Source organism: Anas acuta, chromosome 12 (genome assembly GCF_963932015.1).
Source record: "Anas acuta chromosome 12, bAnaAcu1.1, whole genome shotgun sequence".
NCBI lineage: Eukaryota > Metazoa > Chordata > Aves > Anseriformes > Anatidae > Anas > Anas acuta.
In genome coordinates this window covers 9731813-9749850 of record NC_088990.1, presented here as the reverse complement: position 1 = coordinate 9749850, position 18038 = coordinate 9731813, and the positions used below count along the sequence as shown (strand labels likewise).

The 18038-nt window shown below is 36.9% G+C and overlaps 1 protein-coding gene across 8 annotated transcripts in view; it reads left to right on the top strand.

Moving 5' to 3' along the window:
• The window catches only part of ADAMTSL3 (ADAMTS like 3), a 188830-nt gene that overhangs the window by 164650 nt on the left and 6142 nt on the right, over nucleotides 1-18038 (top strand). For 7 of the 8 annotated variants that reach the window (XM_068695210.1, XM_068695209.1, XM_068695211.1 and 4 more), the window contains 6 exons: nucleotides 191-318; nucleotides 633-761; nucleotides 11781-11963; nucleotides 13564-13683; nucleotides 14125-14337; nucleotides 16830-17013. In XM_068695210.1, coding sequence (XP_068551311.1) covers nucleotides 191-318; nucleotides 633-761; nucleotides 11781-11963; nucleotides 13564-13683; nucleotides 14125-14337; nucleotides 16830-17013 — 957 coding nt within the window. The remainder of the gene's footprint in view (nucleotides 1-190; nucleotides 319-632; nucleotides 762-11780; nucleotides 11964-13563; nucleotides 13684-14124; nucleotides 14338-16829; nucleotides 17014-18038) is intronic. The other variant, XR_011100541.1, reaches the window with a different exon arrangement.

The following is an 18038-nucleotide window of genomic DNA, read 5'->3' as shown; positions in this document are numbered from 1 at the left end:
ACATACATGTATCCTTTAGCTCTCCCCCTTTGTCACCAAAGAGGAGGCAAAACTGGTACTGCATGCACTGGTTTAGTACAGTAAGTTTCTAAAAAAGTTTTGTTGCTGTATCCTCAACTCTTGCAGATAGAAGACTCAGCTGTGTCTGTCCTAGGGCTGTAACCCTTGTCTTTTCTTGAATATTCTGCAGCATGATCCTGGACACCATTGGAAAAGTGCAGATTCAGAGTCCTACTCAAAAGGAACTGGGTACATATGGATGCCTGGTTGTTAATGACTTTGGTTTTGATATGGAAACATCTTTGCTATTGCGTGCAGGTAGGAATTGTAGCATCCACAGAACTGGGGATGTATTCTTTTCATACACCTATCCCCAGCTCCATTTGATATAGTTTCTTTTGCTGGCAGTGTGTGAAATTCTGCCCGATTTAATAGGTAGTAATGAGATGGTCTTGCTCTAAAACCAGAGCAGGTTTGAGCTGAGTCTGCTTTTGTCTATCCCACCTGTATTTTTGGGGTGGTTCTTTTCAAACTGAAATCTGTTAAAACATAACAAATTTAAACACAAGCTCTATATTTACAAGTCAGATAAAGCTTTTAATATTGATTATTCTTTTGCTTTCATTTCGAAGAGGTTCCTGTCATCTTGTCCTCTGTGTTAAATGTTACAAATCTGGAAGCCAGCAATCTCTCTGCTATTGTTGGAGGTACAATCATGGCAAGAATTGGAGCAAATATTATGATTGAATGTCCAGTGAAAGGTAAGCAAGAACTCCACTGAAATTCCTTGTAATATTAAAATAAGAAGTTTACTCTGTATCTAGAAAAGAGCTACCAGCAAAGGCAGCAAGATCATTGATCATTAGTCATTTTTTTCAGTATGTGTGTCACTCAACAAGTCCTATGTCTTTTCTGTTGGTCACTTTAGTTTACACATATGTGCTATGTGTTCAACAGGCTTTCTTTTAGAAGTACTTTTCTTTCCATCAAGTGGTCTGAGGCTCCATTACAGAACTTAAAGCCCAGTGAAGTGAGTAACTATCTTACTGCAATAGCAAGCATAGCCAGCTGACTTGCTCATCAGGGAGCTCTCCTTATCCTTATTTGAGATGCCCATATGTCTAGACTGTTGTTAAAACTGAAAATGAAATCTCCAGCCATAGTTTAATAGAACTTTAAACCTGACAGTGAAGTAAACTTACCTTTTAGAGCCATCAGTCTGCAGCTGCAGTACAGAAGACAAAGAAAAGTGCCGAGCCATGAAAGCATATAGATATTGTCTAGCACAACATCTGTCAAGCAGCATTAAGGTTAATCAAAAGCTACATGCATTAAGCAGATCCCTGTTTCATTTTATTTTCTTGTCCTTTTTAAAGGAAAGGTTGATATTTTCTTTTTCAATCTCATCAATATTATCTTTTAAGTTTCATTTGCAAGATTTAACTCACAGTGGTGATATTCTGTCAAATATTTAATAAGCGAAGGTCAGTCCTTTGTGCCTTATTGAAGAACATATATGAAAGTATTTGCTGATAACAGTAGACGTTGCAATTGAATACAAAGAGACTTCAGAGAAATCAATGTGCCATTCACATTTATATTGCTGGGGGAGCACGTATCTGAGTGTTGATACTGAACCAGAATACTGATATACTGATAGAAATATATATGCAAATAGTTCTGCCTACAATTGCGGCGCCAGGCTGACATATATTAGGACATGTGGCTCTGCTATTTGCTGTTGTACCAAGGCTAATTCTTTGATGAAGTAATATTTTCCAACTACAGTTTGGCAACTCTGTGCAGAACTGACCTACATCTCAAATTCAGCAGAGAGTTAATGTCACACTGTTAATATTAATATTGTTAGGATGGGTAAGCAGTTAGCAATTTAAATATAAATTAATATTTTCACATGGGACTGTGGATTTCCAAATGCTTTAGAATTGTATATATTACTGAGCCAAATCTTAGTTATGGTAAGACACCAGTGTTGACTTAAAATTGATTTATCTAATTGCTTTATTTCCCATCATTGCCAAGGAAATGAGTATTACTGCTTGTGAATAAAATAGAGTTTACATGTCTTAAAATTTCTCTTAGCCTAGAAGCAGAAAAACTTATGAAATAATGTAAGCAGAGTTTTTTTCTGATCTCCTTTTTGATGAAAAGTAATACACCACTGACTTTAGTAGACTGAACTTAATAACACTCTGCTAAATGTTTGTCTAATAGGGTGGGAACCAAAAATATGTCCATTTACAGTGTAGTGAAATGAGGACTTTGTTGTAAATGCTGATGAAATATCCTGTGAATTATGAGATGAGCAAACATTTGAATCATAAAAAAAAATAAAAATAAAGTGAATATATACTCTGAAAGTTCTGTTCCTACAAGCAGATAATGCAAGTCTGCAAGAGCCCTTTTCTCATCAGACATGTTGATTTATAAAAATAATGTGGTTTCTTCTTGGAGTAACAGTCCCCTGTAAATCCTTATAATGAATATCTAATGTAAAAATGACAGTAGTTGAATGTGACTAGCTGTCAGCTGAGGATCTTAGAATAGGTTGTGAAAATAAAGTAATTACAAGAGAGAGCACTTCTTTGAGTTTTGTGGAGACCTTGACTAGATCTGGAGTGTCTTTTCCTCATTGCCCATTCCTCTGAACACTCAGAGAGGATGTATTTTTTTGTGATAACTTCTTGGTCTATCTAAGAAAAATATTACTAAATAAGTCTGTGTGCCTTCATGTTCTGCTACACATTTACTTGGTATCCATCACCACAGACGACTCACACAGATTTCTGTGATGTCAAGCAGATACAGCAGAGCTGTTGGACTCTTGCTAGCCCACAGCATAGCTGGGCAAAAGAAGTAGTAGCTTATGAAGAAGGTATCTGTGTGCCATGCCACTAACAGAATTCTTAAATTACTTTCAAATTTCTTGGCTGCAATGACTTCTGAGCTCTGATTTTGTTTGTTTGTTTGTTTTTCCCCTGTAGGCTGAATAACCTATAATCCTTGTTTACAGTTGTTCAAACCATTGCTTTCTCTGTACATAAATATATGTATCAAGTTCTACATTTTGTCTAGCCATACAAGAACTATTCATATTTTCCATTATGAAACACATGAAAATCATGTGTATATGCCAAAAAGGTAAGTTAATTGTTCATTTAGGAGAGACCACCATGCCAGCTGCAAGTAGGATCAACCTACCCAACAATCTGACAAAGACAGTTGTGAAAGGTAGAGTGGAAGTGATGTTATAGGGAAGGGTCCACTTTCCAACTTTCTAACTTCCTCTACAGGCTGGCTAATAGCTAACCCTTTAATTATTCAAGGCCAGAAGGAGAACCAATTGTGTTCTGCCTCAGGGACTCTGGGTTCATTAAGGCCACGTTATGCAGAACAGCTCTGGTTTTAATGGAAAGGACATGAAGTTTAATATCATAACAGTCATCTGACTGCATTTTTTTTTCTTTTCTTGTTGTTACAGATTTGGTTCTTTTTGTTCTTTCGAGGCTCTATCTTGTGCACCCTAAAAACTGCTTTCAGAAAAAAAAAATTTAGAAATGTTAAAGATAAGTGTATCCTAACAAATACAAGAACGTAAGGAACAGGCAAAGAAAATTTAAGTAAATTGCTGAGGCTAATAGTATAATTTTCTTTTCTCTTTTTAATTTATATTAAAACTTTTTTCCACTAATTGTTATAAGCTCATTTTATAGCTCCCACCCGAGTATATGCTAGAAGATATTCATAACATTCTGGACAGATTCATATTCCATTCTTACGGCCAAGAGCTTTTCAATCAACACATATGTTATAAATATCAATACTGATTGCTCCAAATTACTCTTGGATAACATTTATTGTATTTGCAGAAAAGATCTTCTTGTGATTATTACTAAAATAAACTAAAACTGTCAGACTCCATTTATTGTGAAACCTTGAAAGTTCTAAGTTGAAGTATAATAGGGGAAAATTATATATATGTAAAATGTGCATTGTCTGCCACCTGCTGGTGAGAAAACAGAAAGGAAATACTGAGTTAAGGTTGTTTAGACTGTAAACATTATATTGCATCTCTAAAATATCTTGGCATAAAGGCTTTTAAGAGTAGAAACTTCATCTTGATTCAAATGCTAATGCCTCTGAATATAGTTTGACTCTCTAAGAATAGCATATTGATTAAAAAATAGGCAAAGAAAACAAAGAACCTGTTGAATCAAGGTCATCTTTTAGCACACACGTTTCACAAAGATGGACCAGCTACTTACTGTCAGTATTGGAACTTGAAACAAATCCAGATAAATCAAGAATTTGATTTTCCATCTGTTCCTTCATTTACCCACAGTATTCCAAATGTAACTTTGATGTTGTTTTTTGTCTTCTATGCTTAACCACTCAGAAGACATCTCAGTGAAGAATAGCAGTTTATTACATCAGATTCTGGATCTCCTTTTCTTTCCCTTTTTTCTTTCCTTTTCTTTACCTTTTTTTCTTTCCTTTTCTTTCCCTTTTTTCTTTCCTTTTCTTTCCTTTTCTTTCCTTTTCTTTCCTTTTCTTTCCTTTGTGTATTTTTCTAAAAACAACAATAGATTTTAAAGCGATAAGTATAGCTTTATTTTATGAGGAAGGAATGCCCCTTAAAAAGCTAAAAGCTCCTTTTTAGTATAAGTGCATATACCTTAGTTTTAGTTTGGATATGACATAAGCTTTATAGTAAGTCTTCCAGTCCTTCCCTTTGCTTTGTGTCTTTGAACAGTCTGGGAGCCTAAAAATTGAATCCTTCTGGATCAAACTAAACTGAAAGGTGTGCCTACAGACTATACCTTGGCTCTGAAATACTAATGGACAAAGTCCTGGGGGCCAGGTGGGACTCACTAAGCATTCCAAGGCAAGCCCTCATCCAAACAGACATCAAATGTGTTTCAGGACCTGAGTACCAGCTATCCCTTTTTATAAGCACATCCCTGATGCCCTTCACATTGAGGAAGTGTCATTCAGTTAATGACATGTTTTTAGTCCTCTTTGTCTACACATCCCCAGCTGTTCATCATTGGACACAAAATACTGGCTTAGATGGACTTCGGGACTGATTAAGAATAACAATGCCTGTGTAATTCTTTAATTTCTGATAAATTTGTATTTTCCAAGTCCTTAGAATGTGCCTGCTTTATGACCATAAATGACTGGGTCCTTGGTCATAGAGCCATGGCTATCTAGTAAAGTGAAAATGCAATCACTAATCAGTTGGGCAAAACTGTCTCTGATAATAGTGCTGAATTGTAGAATTGCCCTGATGTACACCAGGCAAAGCTTTGTTTGGGGATTGACTAGAGTATTTAGTCCGGTAGTGATTTCTGAGTTCACACTTGACTCAGACCTTCTTATTTAGATGCCTAATATTGTTGCCTTACTTTATTGCCTGGTTTTGAAAAATCTTAGTGTTAAACGTCTGTGGCTGGAAAAAAGATCAAGCTCTCTTTGAGCTGACAGCCAGAGAACTAAACAGGATCTGACAGAGCTGTAGCAATGGTGGGATGAGAAGGGGTCTTGCTTCATGAACCTCTCTAAGGAGGTCACCAGATGTCAGTAAGTATATCTAAATCCTGCCAGATGCTGCTACCACCTAGGAAGAGGGGCTGTTGCATGGCTGCTAGAGAGAGACACAGGTTATGACTCTGAAAGATTGCAAAAGAGCAGGGTGGTATCAGAAGGCAGGAGGGAGGATTGTACGAGGTGCCAAAATGTCTCTCTCCAGCTCTCAGTCCAAGTCTATTATTCCCAGTGAAGTGGGCAAGATTCATGCAGGTAATTTCAGTAGCAGCATGGCTTAGCCCTTGTAGTGTTCACCAGAAGTTGATTGCTCAGTTGAACAATCAAAAAAATAATTGAGATGACAATAAAGGCAGTTTGCAATTTCTGCTGAAGAAAATATGAAGATGTATAAATTAAAGAAGTTGTATGGTGAGTTACACTAAATCCACGGTAGGTGTTAGTAAGTGCAGAATGAATAAAATGACATTAGGTGTGTATATTACTGACCCAGAATCATTTCCTCTGCAAGATGACATGTGCAGTTATCCTCTAAAGTTAGGTAAACTTTTAAAGAAGTGCAGCAAAATGTGATTTGTGCCAGCGCAGTTCTGCCTTGCTCTTGAATGGGAAATACAGAATACTTTATGAGATTCTACATAGCTGGGGGAAAATTTTCTGAAGACATATCCAATGTTTTAGAGCGACTAGTTAGTAGGCCAAGATTTTTATGGTGTGTAATATTTCATAGGGCTTTCAAGGTTGGAGGAAATTTGTTTTTGAACACTGAATATTTTAAGGGCACCCTATAGTGCGGATTCCATTTTTTTTCCTTTTTTAAACACGTGTTTCACAGTCCCATCCGGAGCTAGAGTTTTTTTCCATAACATTTGCTGTCCCAGGGCCACTCATGGTGGAAAATGACTTTTTTTTCATGGAACATTGAGTATTTTAGAGCTGTTCCAGTGCTAGTGGAAAATAACCTGTGCTTGAGGTCAGAAAAATAGATTAAACTAATTTTAAAGTTTTATAGCCACTTAGGTCTATAGACGAAATTTTTAACATCAGAGGATTTAGATCCATTGCAAGATTAAGATTCTGATTTTTAAGGTATTCTAGCTGTAAGAAGGCTCCAGCTCAGGAATGCATCTTTGTTCATGAAGGACAGTTGTAGCCATGCTTAATTTTAAGCATGTGTTTAATTGCATTCCCTAATAGGGATGGATTTAATCCTATGCTTAAGTGCTTTCCTGACTTGGAGCCACAGGATATGATTGTTTGAGTTTGCTACTAGCTGAAGTCAGTGATGCATCTCTCCTCTGAATCACTGGGATCTAAACTGCACTCAGGGATTCTGAACCTTTGGCTGTTTGGGTGAGTCGATACCTTTGGGTTCATCCTCAGCTGCATCTGAGTGGAGGTGGGGTATGAAGGAAACAAAGGTGGCTACAAGCCATCTCTTACCTCTTCTCATTCTTGTACTGGCAGGGGATCAAATCAGGAATTCTTCAGCTTGAAAGCAGTATTTTTTTGGATGTAGATAGGTAATGACTTCCTTCCAGGGTTACAAACTGGAAGATTCTTTTTTTTTTTTTTTCTTTCCCAAAGAGAAGGTCTAGAAGATGATTCCCAGAACAATTTGGTGTCTTCTGACCCATCTAGAAAGGTAATCTAATAATTCTATAGAGGAAGCTTATGTAGATTTGATAAACTTGGACGCTAAGATGAAAGGAAAGACATGTTTTAAAACTGTCCTAGTAAGGACAAATGACAACAGAAGAAACATCTTCAATTCTAACTAACAGAGGGTGGAAAAATAGAGCAGTGAGGAGTAAAAAGCCATTCTAATCAGCTTTTAAACATCTCTGTTAAGAATTCTGAACACACGTTTCCAATTTAATATGTCTTTTCTATACAATCCTGGGCTCTTGAAGACAAAGTGAACGTTATTTTTGTCTGTATAAAGTCCTTGTGTGAATCTGTTTGTGTAAAGGAGAGTGAAGCATCTGCATTAAGATTAAACTTTGTGCATAGGATGAAGTTGTCCATAAATCCCTAAATTCAAGGATAATTTCACCTCCATTCACTTTGTCACCTTGAAGAAAATAAATAAATAAATAAATCACCTAATGGCTTCTTTTTGCTTAGTTTAGATTCTCCTTGGAAAAGGTAGAAAGTTGTGGGTTTTGTTGTTGTTGTTGTTTTATATTGTTATTCATTTTGATAGTATGCTTGAACTGTACCTGCAGTTTCCGTGTAGGTCTTGGTGCTTGTCACAGTTCTGAACAGTCTTGTCACAAGAAGAATGTGGGAATTGCATACTTTGCCTGCTTTCTCACAGGATGGATGAGACTTAACTCAATATGCAGTGCTGGATACCAGTAGAAAAATTTATTACAGGGTAATAAGCATGTAGTCTAATTTCTAAAGAAAAAGTGTTGAAAATCTGCATGATGGAAGCCTTTTCAACAGAAACGTATAAAGGTGACTCCCTGGTGGGGTTGTGCTATGTGCTGTGTGTTGTGACAAGGGTTTTACGCAAAGCACTGTTAAGAACAGAGACTACTAGAAAGGTAAATGAATGGCTAAAAATAGTTTGTTTTTTTTTGAGTATCCTCCAACAGTAAGAGTTTCTCCCGATAGGAATTCCAGAAGTGATAGTATGCAAAAGAACTCAGTGTCTTTCATGAGAGTTATGGCAGAAAAGGATTTTTTTTGCTGGCAATATAAACATACAGATAAACTGAAGCTGTCCAGAAGAGCTTGAAATGTACATGCTGCTTTACCCAAGAATGCAAAGGAGCTGGAATAGAATGGATGGCTTTAAATTTTTCTCCTGTCTGTTTTATTTCTTTAATCCATTTATAGGGTGTCTATCAGCAGATACGTTAGCACCACACAATTTTTTTATTTTTTTTTTTCTGGCCAGATTCTGTTCTGCATCTCTCTGGATGCACAACTCTGAAAGCTTTATACAACATTTGAGCTCTCCAGTTTTGGGTTTCCCTGAAAGGCAGGGGTAGAGGCCCCTGCTATCTAGCAGACAGCCACATCCTGCTTGCAGCATGCAGAGCCATGCCCTCTCTCCTCCATGCATGCTATACTCCAGCAGGATACCACAACCTGTAGCAGGTCCCCAAACTCTTCTCTGAAAGGTGTTTTTCCATTCTTCCTTAGTTGAGGAAACTGAAGGTTTGCTTAATGGCAGCCTACCCAAAACCACCTACCTGTAAAGGGATGCAGAAGGACTTCGACTGCATTTACCAGTTGTTCTTCAGCAGATGATCCAATATCTCCCAGCTTTGCTTTCAGACAGTAATTGTTTTCCATGTAATACAAAGGGGATAGAAAGGGAAAGCCAAATGCAAAAACTTGAAGGGTCCTCAGAAGTGACCATGAAGAGGCCAACTCAGAGGGAGTCAAACACCTAATTCACATAAAAACTTAAATAAGATCTAACTTCTCAGAAATTTTAGATATAATACAATACAGAGGTGTTCTGATTACTATTTTCACTGCTATTTTCAATGCGATCAGCTCAGATTTATGGATGTCCTCCAAAGGTACCTAGATAACATTATCTGTGCTTTGTAATAACAGTGTATGCTAACCAGACGGTGCTTGATAATGTTGTTTTTTCCATGATATTTTTAGTTGATCATTATAAATGCACATTTTTGCCTCTTTTTCTGTAAGTGGCAGCACCCCAAAGATTACTTGGTTGGATTAACTGTGCATTTCAACTGGACCGACTGTTGGACTGCCATGTGGAGCTCTCTCCTCGCTTACGTTCCTTAGACCTACAATTTATATTTGTGTGTTCACATTATTCACTTTGGCAGTGATCTGATTTACTTATGTGTGTGTGGTATTGCTTGCTTGTTTCTACCAAAGAGAAATATATACAGCTTCTTGGAGAGAAGAAAAAAATAAATAAATAAAAGAAGAGGAATCACTTGCTAGTGACTTAAATTGACTTAAGGGTGTGTGACAGCTACTCAGTTTTGAACCTCAATGGAGAGGCAAAGCTATTCTGCAGATTTCTTCTGCAAACTGAACTCCAGTCAAGGTTTTAAAAGGCTCAACATCCCCCTGAATGAGGGAGAGGCAGAGGAGTAGAGACATGGCAATTCTTCTGGTATAAATGCTAGGATACAACTGAAATTTGGAAGACACATTTTACTTAAGTGAAATCCCAGGAATGTGGCACATTTTTGAATACTGTGCTGCAGGCAGAGGGAAGACTATCATGGGATGATATTTTGGGCTGAATTTTGATAGAGGCCCAGGTTAAAAGTTAAATTTGAACCTTCCCAAACATTTTCTTGTTTTTGTGTATTGTGGAATTTAACATTAAAGCTTTTAACTCTGGTCCCAGCTTAACCATGCTCCTTCTGACATATTTTTGGCTCTGATCAGCCTGCAGGACTTTGGTGCCAGTGAGGGTAGTCTGGCTGCAAACCCGCAGGCCTTGGATTAACACAACTCCGCATCCTCACAGCACCTCCTCAGTCCATCTATGTAGCGAGTATGTATGCTGGAATGGCCATGGAAAATACACTGTAAAGGAAAAATGTGTCTGAGTATGATACATTTTAGCCAAAAAGCTGGGGTATAATGAAAAAAAGACCCTTAGAACAGGACCTCTTCCTAATTCCAAAAGGATTTTTCGATGTGGCATAAAGCTTCTTCTGGAAACTTGAAAAACAGCCTGTTTTTTTGGACCCTTGTGCGCTCTGAAGATATGTATCTTGTTTTTATACATTTTTACTCAGTAAAACACAACGTCATGAGTTTAAAAGCACTGAACGTTTGCTAAATTGCATAGAATTTAAATTTGTGATTATGCAGGAGGGCGTTTTTGTCTGCCGTCTTTCTAGACTAAAATGGTGTGTGGAGCTTTTTCCTTCAGTGCAATGGCAGGATCCAAAAAATATGTCTGGTTCCTATTACAGTAAAGGAAAAACTTGAGGTGTGCATTGAAAGTGCTAAGCCAGTGATTGAAATGTTAAAGTTGTTCCTAAAGGCTATTCCACATCATGAAGACATCATCTGAAAAGTAATACTGCACAATGATCTGTGAAGCAAGGAGCCTGAATTAGCATTCAATATGGCTGAAACTTCCAAACGTCCCACATTTGGGACAGCTTCTCTAGCAGAACCCATTTTGGTAGTCTTCAGGGAGCACTGATCAATATATTTAGACAAGAAAACAGAGCTCAGGCAAAAGGCACTTCAACTGCTCTGACTTGTGCCTTGTGTATTCACATGCCTCTGTGGTTCGTCACCGTGCCGCGTTATGTCAGACTTACCCCACAATTTATCCAGGATTTTGGAGCCTTGAAAGAATGCCTCATCTGCAGCAGCTCAACTGAAGCACAAACAATAAGGTGGCGGATCTGCCTGCTTGCAAGATATCCTTTGGAAGGCAAATGTTTGAGGAAAATAAAACATCCTTCCACAGAGGTAATACTGTGCAATTGGCAAAATCATCTAATTAAAAATAAACATCTGAAGTCATTCATGGATCAAAATTTAGAATGAATTTCTTAGAGTACAAGCTTGACAGTAGGAAAGGGATAGGCCTTTGGCTTTCTGTAACATGGTAAATGAGAGTGCTCAACAGCTGAGCCCCTTGCCCAGTTGTTAATAGCTCTTTGTGTTCCTTTTCATTCACGCTCCATTGTTACAAGTTGCATTTATGACATCTGCTACATGAAGTTTTCAGGTGTTTTTTGGGGTAGAAATTGGCCACATATTCTCTATTCTAATTGGTAAATATATGTGTTGTTGTTTTTTTTTCCTTCAAGAGAAACATTTTGTCCCAATTTATTTTTCTGCTATATTATTTTTAAATTAGAAATTTGATATTCATTCCTTTCTTCACCCATTCTGGGATGCAGATAGTTGTGTTAATTGGCCCTGACTTGGGTTAGCAGTCTCACATATTTTGATAGAGAGATACATGAGCACATGGCTTTTGTAGCAGTTTTTGAAACTGTTCTGTGAGTTTACCTTGAAGTTCTCAGCCTTTAATCTCTCTGGGATGCTGAATTATTTGTAGGGCTCCAAGTAAGCAGGTTTGTTGTGAGTGGAAAAATTACTTGTTTTGCTGTGATAGTGTTACACTGTCTGTGAAAGAACAAAGATTCTTGGATTCTATGGTAGCAGTTAGCAGTAAAAAATATACCATTTATCTTACCCTATTGTTTTTAATTATATGTATTTAAAAGGTGTTCCCCAACCAACCGTAATGTGGTTTAAGAAGAAAGACTTCCAACAAATTGGTTCTTTCCTGCCTTTGAATGGCTCTTTATCTCTGAGGAATGTTTCCTATGAAGATGCAGGAACATATATTTGCAGAGCAACTAATGCGCTCGGAAAAGCTGAAGCTGCGTCTGTTCTCCACTTAACTGGTAAGTGCTGAATGAGAATTCCTTACTGCTAACAACAGTCACCCACTCTTATTATCAATTTTTACTGATTAAACTATTTGGGTGGAGGGAAGTGGGGTGATATTTAACACTTAATTATGAACTAGGAGTGTTTATTTAATCTGACTCCCTGGGATCTGGTCTGATCTCTCATTTCCTGTAATAGTGCATCTAGGTACAGATGGACTGCCTTGTGACTTCTTCAAAAATTGTTCCATCTTCTTGCTTCTATGGAGCAAATTTAAGCCCTTAAGCCATGAGACACATTAGAAAATTAAATCAAATGTCTGTCATATTACATTATGTCCAGTGCTTTTATATAGGGGAACAGGGTAGGCTTGAGTTCAGAAAATCTTCAGGGAAGTACAGTGAAATGAAAGCAAAGGATTTGTTGTTGTTGTTTTGTTTCTAATCATAAAGGCTGATAAAACATAGGGATGTAGAAAAAAAATCAGAATATGAATTGCTAACTCTCAGAATAGAAAATGTAAAGAAAAACTCCATTTAAATGACTCTATTGTAAGTAGATTAATCACGTAATGCTGTACAATGCAATCACGCCTTGCAAATAGCTCCAGTAAATGGATCATTCGGCTCTAGAGATTAACTCTCAATATTTTGGTGTACAAAGTACAGCACAATTATATATGGGTAATCACGCTACAAAGCTTGCTTTCTTAAGCACACATATGTTGGCAGGTTATGGATGTTTGGATCTGTTGGCCAAGGAAGATGTACCAAAGACATGAGACTTTTTTGTCCCAGCATTTACATAGATAAGCAAGAAGCTTGGTGCAGACATTGTACTTTGAGGAAAAATCTTGAGTAATCCATCCAACCAATGTAAAATGACCCATGGAAGTTAGAATATAACAAAAGATTTAAACCATTCTGGAAGGAGAATCATGGATATTATGCACACTCATTAAAACAGAAATTTTTGACTGAATGGCAAGAACTGCATGTTACTGACAGATAGCCCACATTTCTGGCAGTTATTCTGTCATATGATAAAAAGGAGTTACTATAGTGATAGGTATATGATTCTGCCTGTATTATATACTATGCCTAATGAGATTTTAAGAGATTTTTTTTTTATTGTAGCATTTTGTCACAATTCTTTCAAATGAAACAAAGGAATTGGCCTAATTCCATTGAGAGAATTATTAAGATTTATGTGGATGACTGGTAACAACATAATAAATAGTATTATTCGTAACAGTAAATAGATCATACATCCTGTAAATTTTGTTTGTAAACATGTTCATTTTGTTCATAAACATGCTAATTTTTGCTAATAAATACAATTATTTTTTTCTAATAAATACAACTCAACAAATTTTATTAATTTAGACATTGGCATGAACATTATAAATAATTTGTACATTTCACTGTTTTTGTATCTTAAGTATATATATTAGATGAACAATTAAATTGCACGAATAAAGGTGATCCTAAATAATTCCAAAGCACTGTTACCCTTGTGCTTCATAACTAAAGTGCTGGATATCTTGATAGAAAGTTTTTTTTACCATCTTGATTTAATTCCTGCTAAGGAGAGATCTTGTATGTTGGTTTACAGAACAAAGATATACAGAAAATTACACTCCACTATCAAAGGGAAGCAGAAAGAAGCGTGTTCTAATGGCATCTGGAATTGGTACAAATGTTAGTGTGGTACCTGGAGATCCATTAAGAATAGGTATGCTGTTTTTTTATACTTTGTCATTTGAATTATATGTTTTGCTCATTAAAACAGAGAAGGCCCAATGGAGAAAGCAAGTGTGATTCATAAGAGTCTGGGTTTGCTGGTATGGTGTGAAATCTTCGCTCCATTTAAATAATTGCTCTCCCACACACCCCTGCATTCATATAGAAGTGAAATTTGTGAGATCTTACTGAAAACAAAAATACAAAGAAATGTGGTAAGTATACATCACCTCACATACCTGATAGCCCTCAGAGGGTGGTCAGGATTTCGGGCCATAGTTTGGGCTTCAAGTAATTAATGCATGCTTTTGATTTTATTTTGACTGTTGAGGTCTTGTATATAGAGTCACACAATCATACATACCTACGCAAAAAATATTTCAATGTAGCTCCTGCGTTTATTAGAAAACACTAAAATACTGTTGATTTTCAGGTTGCCCAGTGCTGTCAAGCTACAGAAACACCGTTCGCTGGCTTTTCAGAGGTACTCCAATTGAAGAAGCTAAGACCTTGGAATACCGAACCCTGGCTGGGGGTCGCATCCTGGAGGTGAACACCAACTCTGGGCAATTTGCTGGACGGTTCCGATGTTGGACTTCAGCTAGTGCAAAACCAATGTCAGTTTGGGTAAATGTCAAGAAGGAAGGTTTGTGGAAAATTATATGACAAATTATTACATTTTTGAATACTGTTTTCTTTCACTCTGTAAAGACTTCCTTGCACATTAACTTGTTCTTATATATGAAAAGTAATTCACAAACATGTATAACCTCATGTGTATGCATAATCCCATTTAAACTAATAGGTAATGTTCATACCCAGGGTTGAGTATGGGCAGAAGCAGGACTTAATACCATGTGGTCTTTCCCATTTCTTAACTGTGTAGCTGCGAATCTGAGAGGATGTAGCCCAATTTGGTGTTTTGCTGCTTTAAACAATTTTAAATCAGGTGTTTTTTCTGAACTTCCTCTTCAGCAAATCATGCAAACTGCTACCATAATAGCCCACCAAAAAGAAAGAAAACTGACTTTGAGGCTATCTTTATAAATATATTAATTATAATCAAAATAATGTTAATTGTTATTTTTTGATGTCATGCAAAGTGATATGGTTGCAATAATGTGGTTGCCATCTTACTGTAGTCACCCCTAAACATATCAGTGTAGTAAGTAGAGCATGCTGCATACTCATTATCAATTTCAGTTTTAAATTTTCAAGAACATTTTGTAATGTCCTCCAATGTAATGTACTTGCACAAAACTCCATTTCCATTAATAGGTTTTAAAATGTGGAACTGAGAATTGTAGATGAATTTGCAGAGCACATGTCTTACATGTGCACCAGCAGGACAATCAACTGTGTCTTCAAACGTTTTATGGAGTTTGTAAATATTTAAAGAGATTTGGAAAGTAATTATGTTATAATTGATGGGCTTTTAAAAATAGAGTAAAGAATGTAGATTCTAAGATTCTGGCAGCAAAAACCATCAAACTCCAACTCACAGTTTAAAAAAAAAAAAAAAAAAAAAAAAAAAAAAAACAACCCAACAATAAGCCAGTGTTTTGCAGAGAATGCAAAACAGGTTTGAAAAGTATCTGTTGAAATTGAAAGTTCTCATACATGATTTATATATGATTCAGCTTACTGTTTATGTGATAAGGACTGAAACAAGCTTTAAGATCGGAACTTGCAAATCCCCTCTGCTGTATAGGAGTGTATTCCCAGTGACTGCCAGGGGATTACCTGTATGAGCAGGACTGGGTCTGTACGCATGGGGCAGCAGAGTTAAAGTCATAGATAAAGGGTAGCTATTTTCATAATAAGTATGAAATGAAAAGTAAATCAAAATGTTAACGAAATTAATCATAAAATATCCCTATAGAGTTTATCAAAAAATGTATCCAGGCCTTGGTACTAATACAGATCTCATTAAAGCTGGAATTTCTGAGTGGGTCTAGCCAGGTATCAAACTATCAATCACTGGTCTCCAGCTGCAACTGCCTTTTGGTTGCCTAATGCCCTTTCCAGTGAGGCTTCTCAGTATTTTTGGGGATTCCATTTTCCAGGCAGGAGCCTTAACTCTGATTGTTGCTTATGTGAACGTTTCATCACTGCAATACCTATCCCTTTTTGAGACTGCAAAATCTCCTTCGGTGGTTTTTGCACAGTAGGCATATTGAGGGCACTTCTGAGCAGTATCATCCTAGTTAAACAAACAATACAGTCCCTCCATCATAGTTGCAGTCAGTAAATTTAACTGTTTCTACTTTGAAAAGGACCCTTTTGTATTATTTTAAGAAACCCAGAAGTAATAAGGAAACATTGAAAAACAATAAGTTAAAGAATTCATTATGTGCTGGAAGAGTGAGCCTGTGGACACAGCTGGTAGCTATCAATTATTCTTGGTTATTACAGAAAAATCTGACTCCTTCTGTGATCACATAAAAATCTGTCAACATTGCATGGTACTTCATCTTTTACCAAGTGTCAAAAAAAAATTGGGGGGAAGGGGTAAGTGTGGAATTGTGACTAAATATAAAGGTAGTAATTGTTAGAGGTGATTGATTTTTAATATAAAATGGTCTTTAAAACAAATTTCATTTTCATCTTGCCAGATGCCCCAGTAGCAAATTATTTATGCATTAAGTAATTTTCTATAGTTTAGTATAGGTTTCTCTTAAATCTTGAAATTATGTGAAGTGTCTGGAGTAAGATGAGTTTTCTTCAGAATAAACTTGCTGTAGAACAGCAGGAAACTTTAAGAGCCTGATTTACAATTTCCTCTTTTTAATGCTCATTGTATAAAAATGTTATGAAAGTTTTAAAAGAAGTTCATCAGTTCCTACTGTGAGCCAGGTTCTGCCCTGCAAGTGCACATGTGCTGATCCCATTTGCCTTCTAGAGAGCTTCATGCTCATATGTAAAGACTGAACTTTAGAGGAAGCTGGGTAGGACTAAATTCTACTCTGGTTTATGGTCCCCTTTCACAAGGCTGAAATACTTGCTTTTCTACAGAGAACATGGTGTCTGTCTACCTTACACAATATGCTGTCATATCAATTGAAATGTGATGCAGTTACAATGTATAGTATCTCTCTCTCACACTGCTTACAATTGCTTTTCTTCTCTGATAATTAGATTATAAATGGGAATATGCTGAGTGGAGCACTTGTTCTGCTAGTTGTGGCAATTCAGGCACCTGCTCCAGAAGTCCACAGTGCGTGAATTCAGAGAAGCAAAAAGTAAACGAATCATTATGCGGACATCTGCAAAAGCCAGGGATTATTTACCAGTCATGCAACATAGATGACTGCCCTGCCAGGTAAACTCCTTTCTACCATATTTCCATGTGCTCTATTTGTGTCAAAACACACTTAAAATCTCCTGAAGTTGTTTCTGTGTACTGCAAGTCTAAACTGTGGGTATTATTTCATCATGAATCCTAAAGCAAGAGAGGTGTGAAATGGATCACAAGCAAGCAGGAGAACTCTTGATTAGGCTGAATAAATTAGCTGTGTGTACAACATGCTGCTGCAGCAAATCTTGCTGCTCCTGCATTTGAAAGCAAAGCTGGAAGCTTCTCTGAGATACTGTGATGTGCTAGTTTTGTGGAATTTGTGTCAATGCCCTGACAGAAAACTCATGTTTATAGCAGCTGATATGCTCATGAGTGGAACCTGGTGTTCACCTCCTCTCCTTCCACACTAGCAGAGAAGCTCAGAGCAGTGTGTTTACTGTGGAATGCCTATTTTGACTCCACTGCCTCCTCACCACAGTGTCACACTCCTTGCATGCGCTTTTCTGCCAATTTTCTGTCTGGATAAACTAGTGTACTGTGTGATTTTGGAGCAGAAAATATTTATATCACAGGCTAGTATACCACCACAACATCTTATTCCAAAATGTTACATACGGATTTGGTGGGTTGCACTGAGTGTTCCAGCTCAGCAAAGCGTTGCTTTAGGTTTTTAACAGGAAATCCCACAGGCATCCTCAAAAAAAATTGCTTTCCGTTGCTTAAAAGGATTGGCCATCACTGTCAGCAACATAAAATCCACGAGGGATGAAAAGTCATGCACACATTTTGGAGTTGTCCCTCACTGGAAAATTTTTGGAGAGAAGTGTTAAGACCTTAACTGACATTGTGGGAGTGCATCTTGCCAGTATGTTCCAAAATCTTTTTCTAAATACAGAAAACATAGCAACAGATAAATATCGGGAGAAATTTGTTTATATTTCTTTATTAGCAGCCAAAAAAACAGATCATCCTAAATTGCGAGTCTGTATTCCAGCCAGCCCATAACAAGTGAACTTTTTGCCAGTGGAAAAATACTAAAATAGAACTAA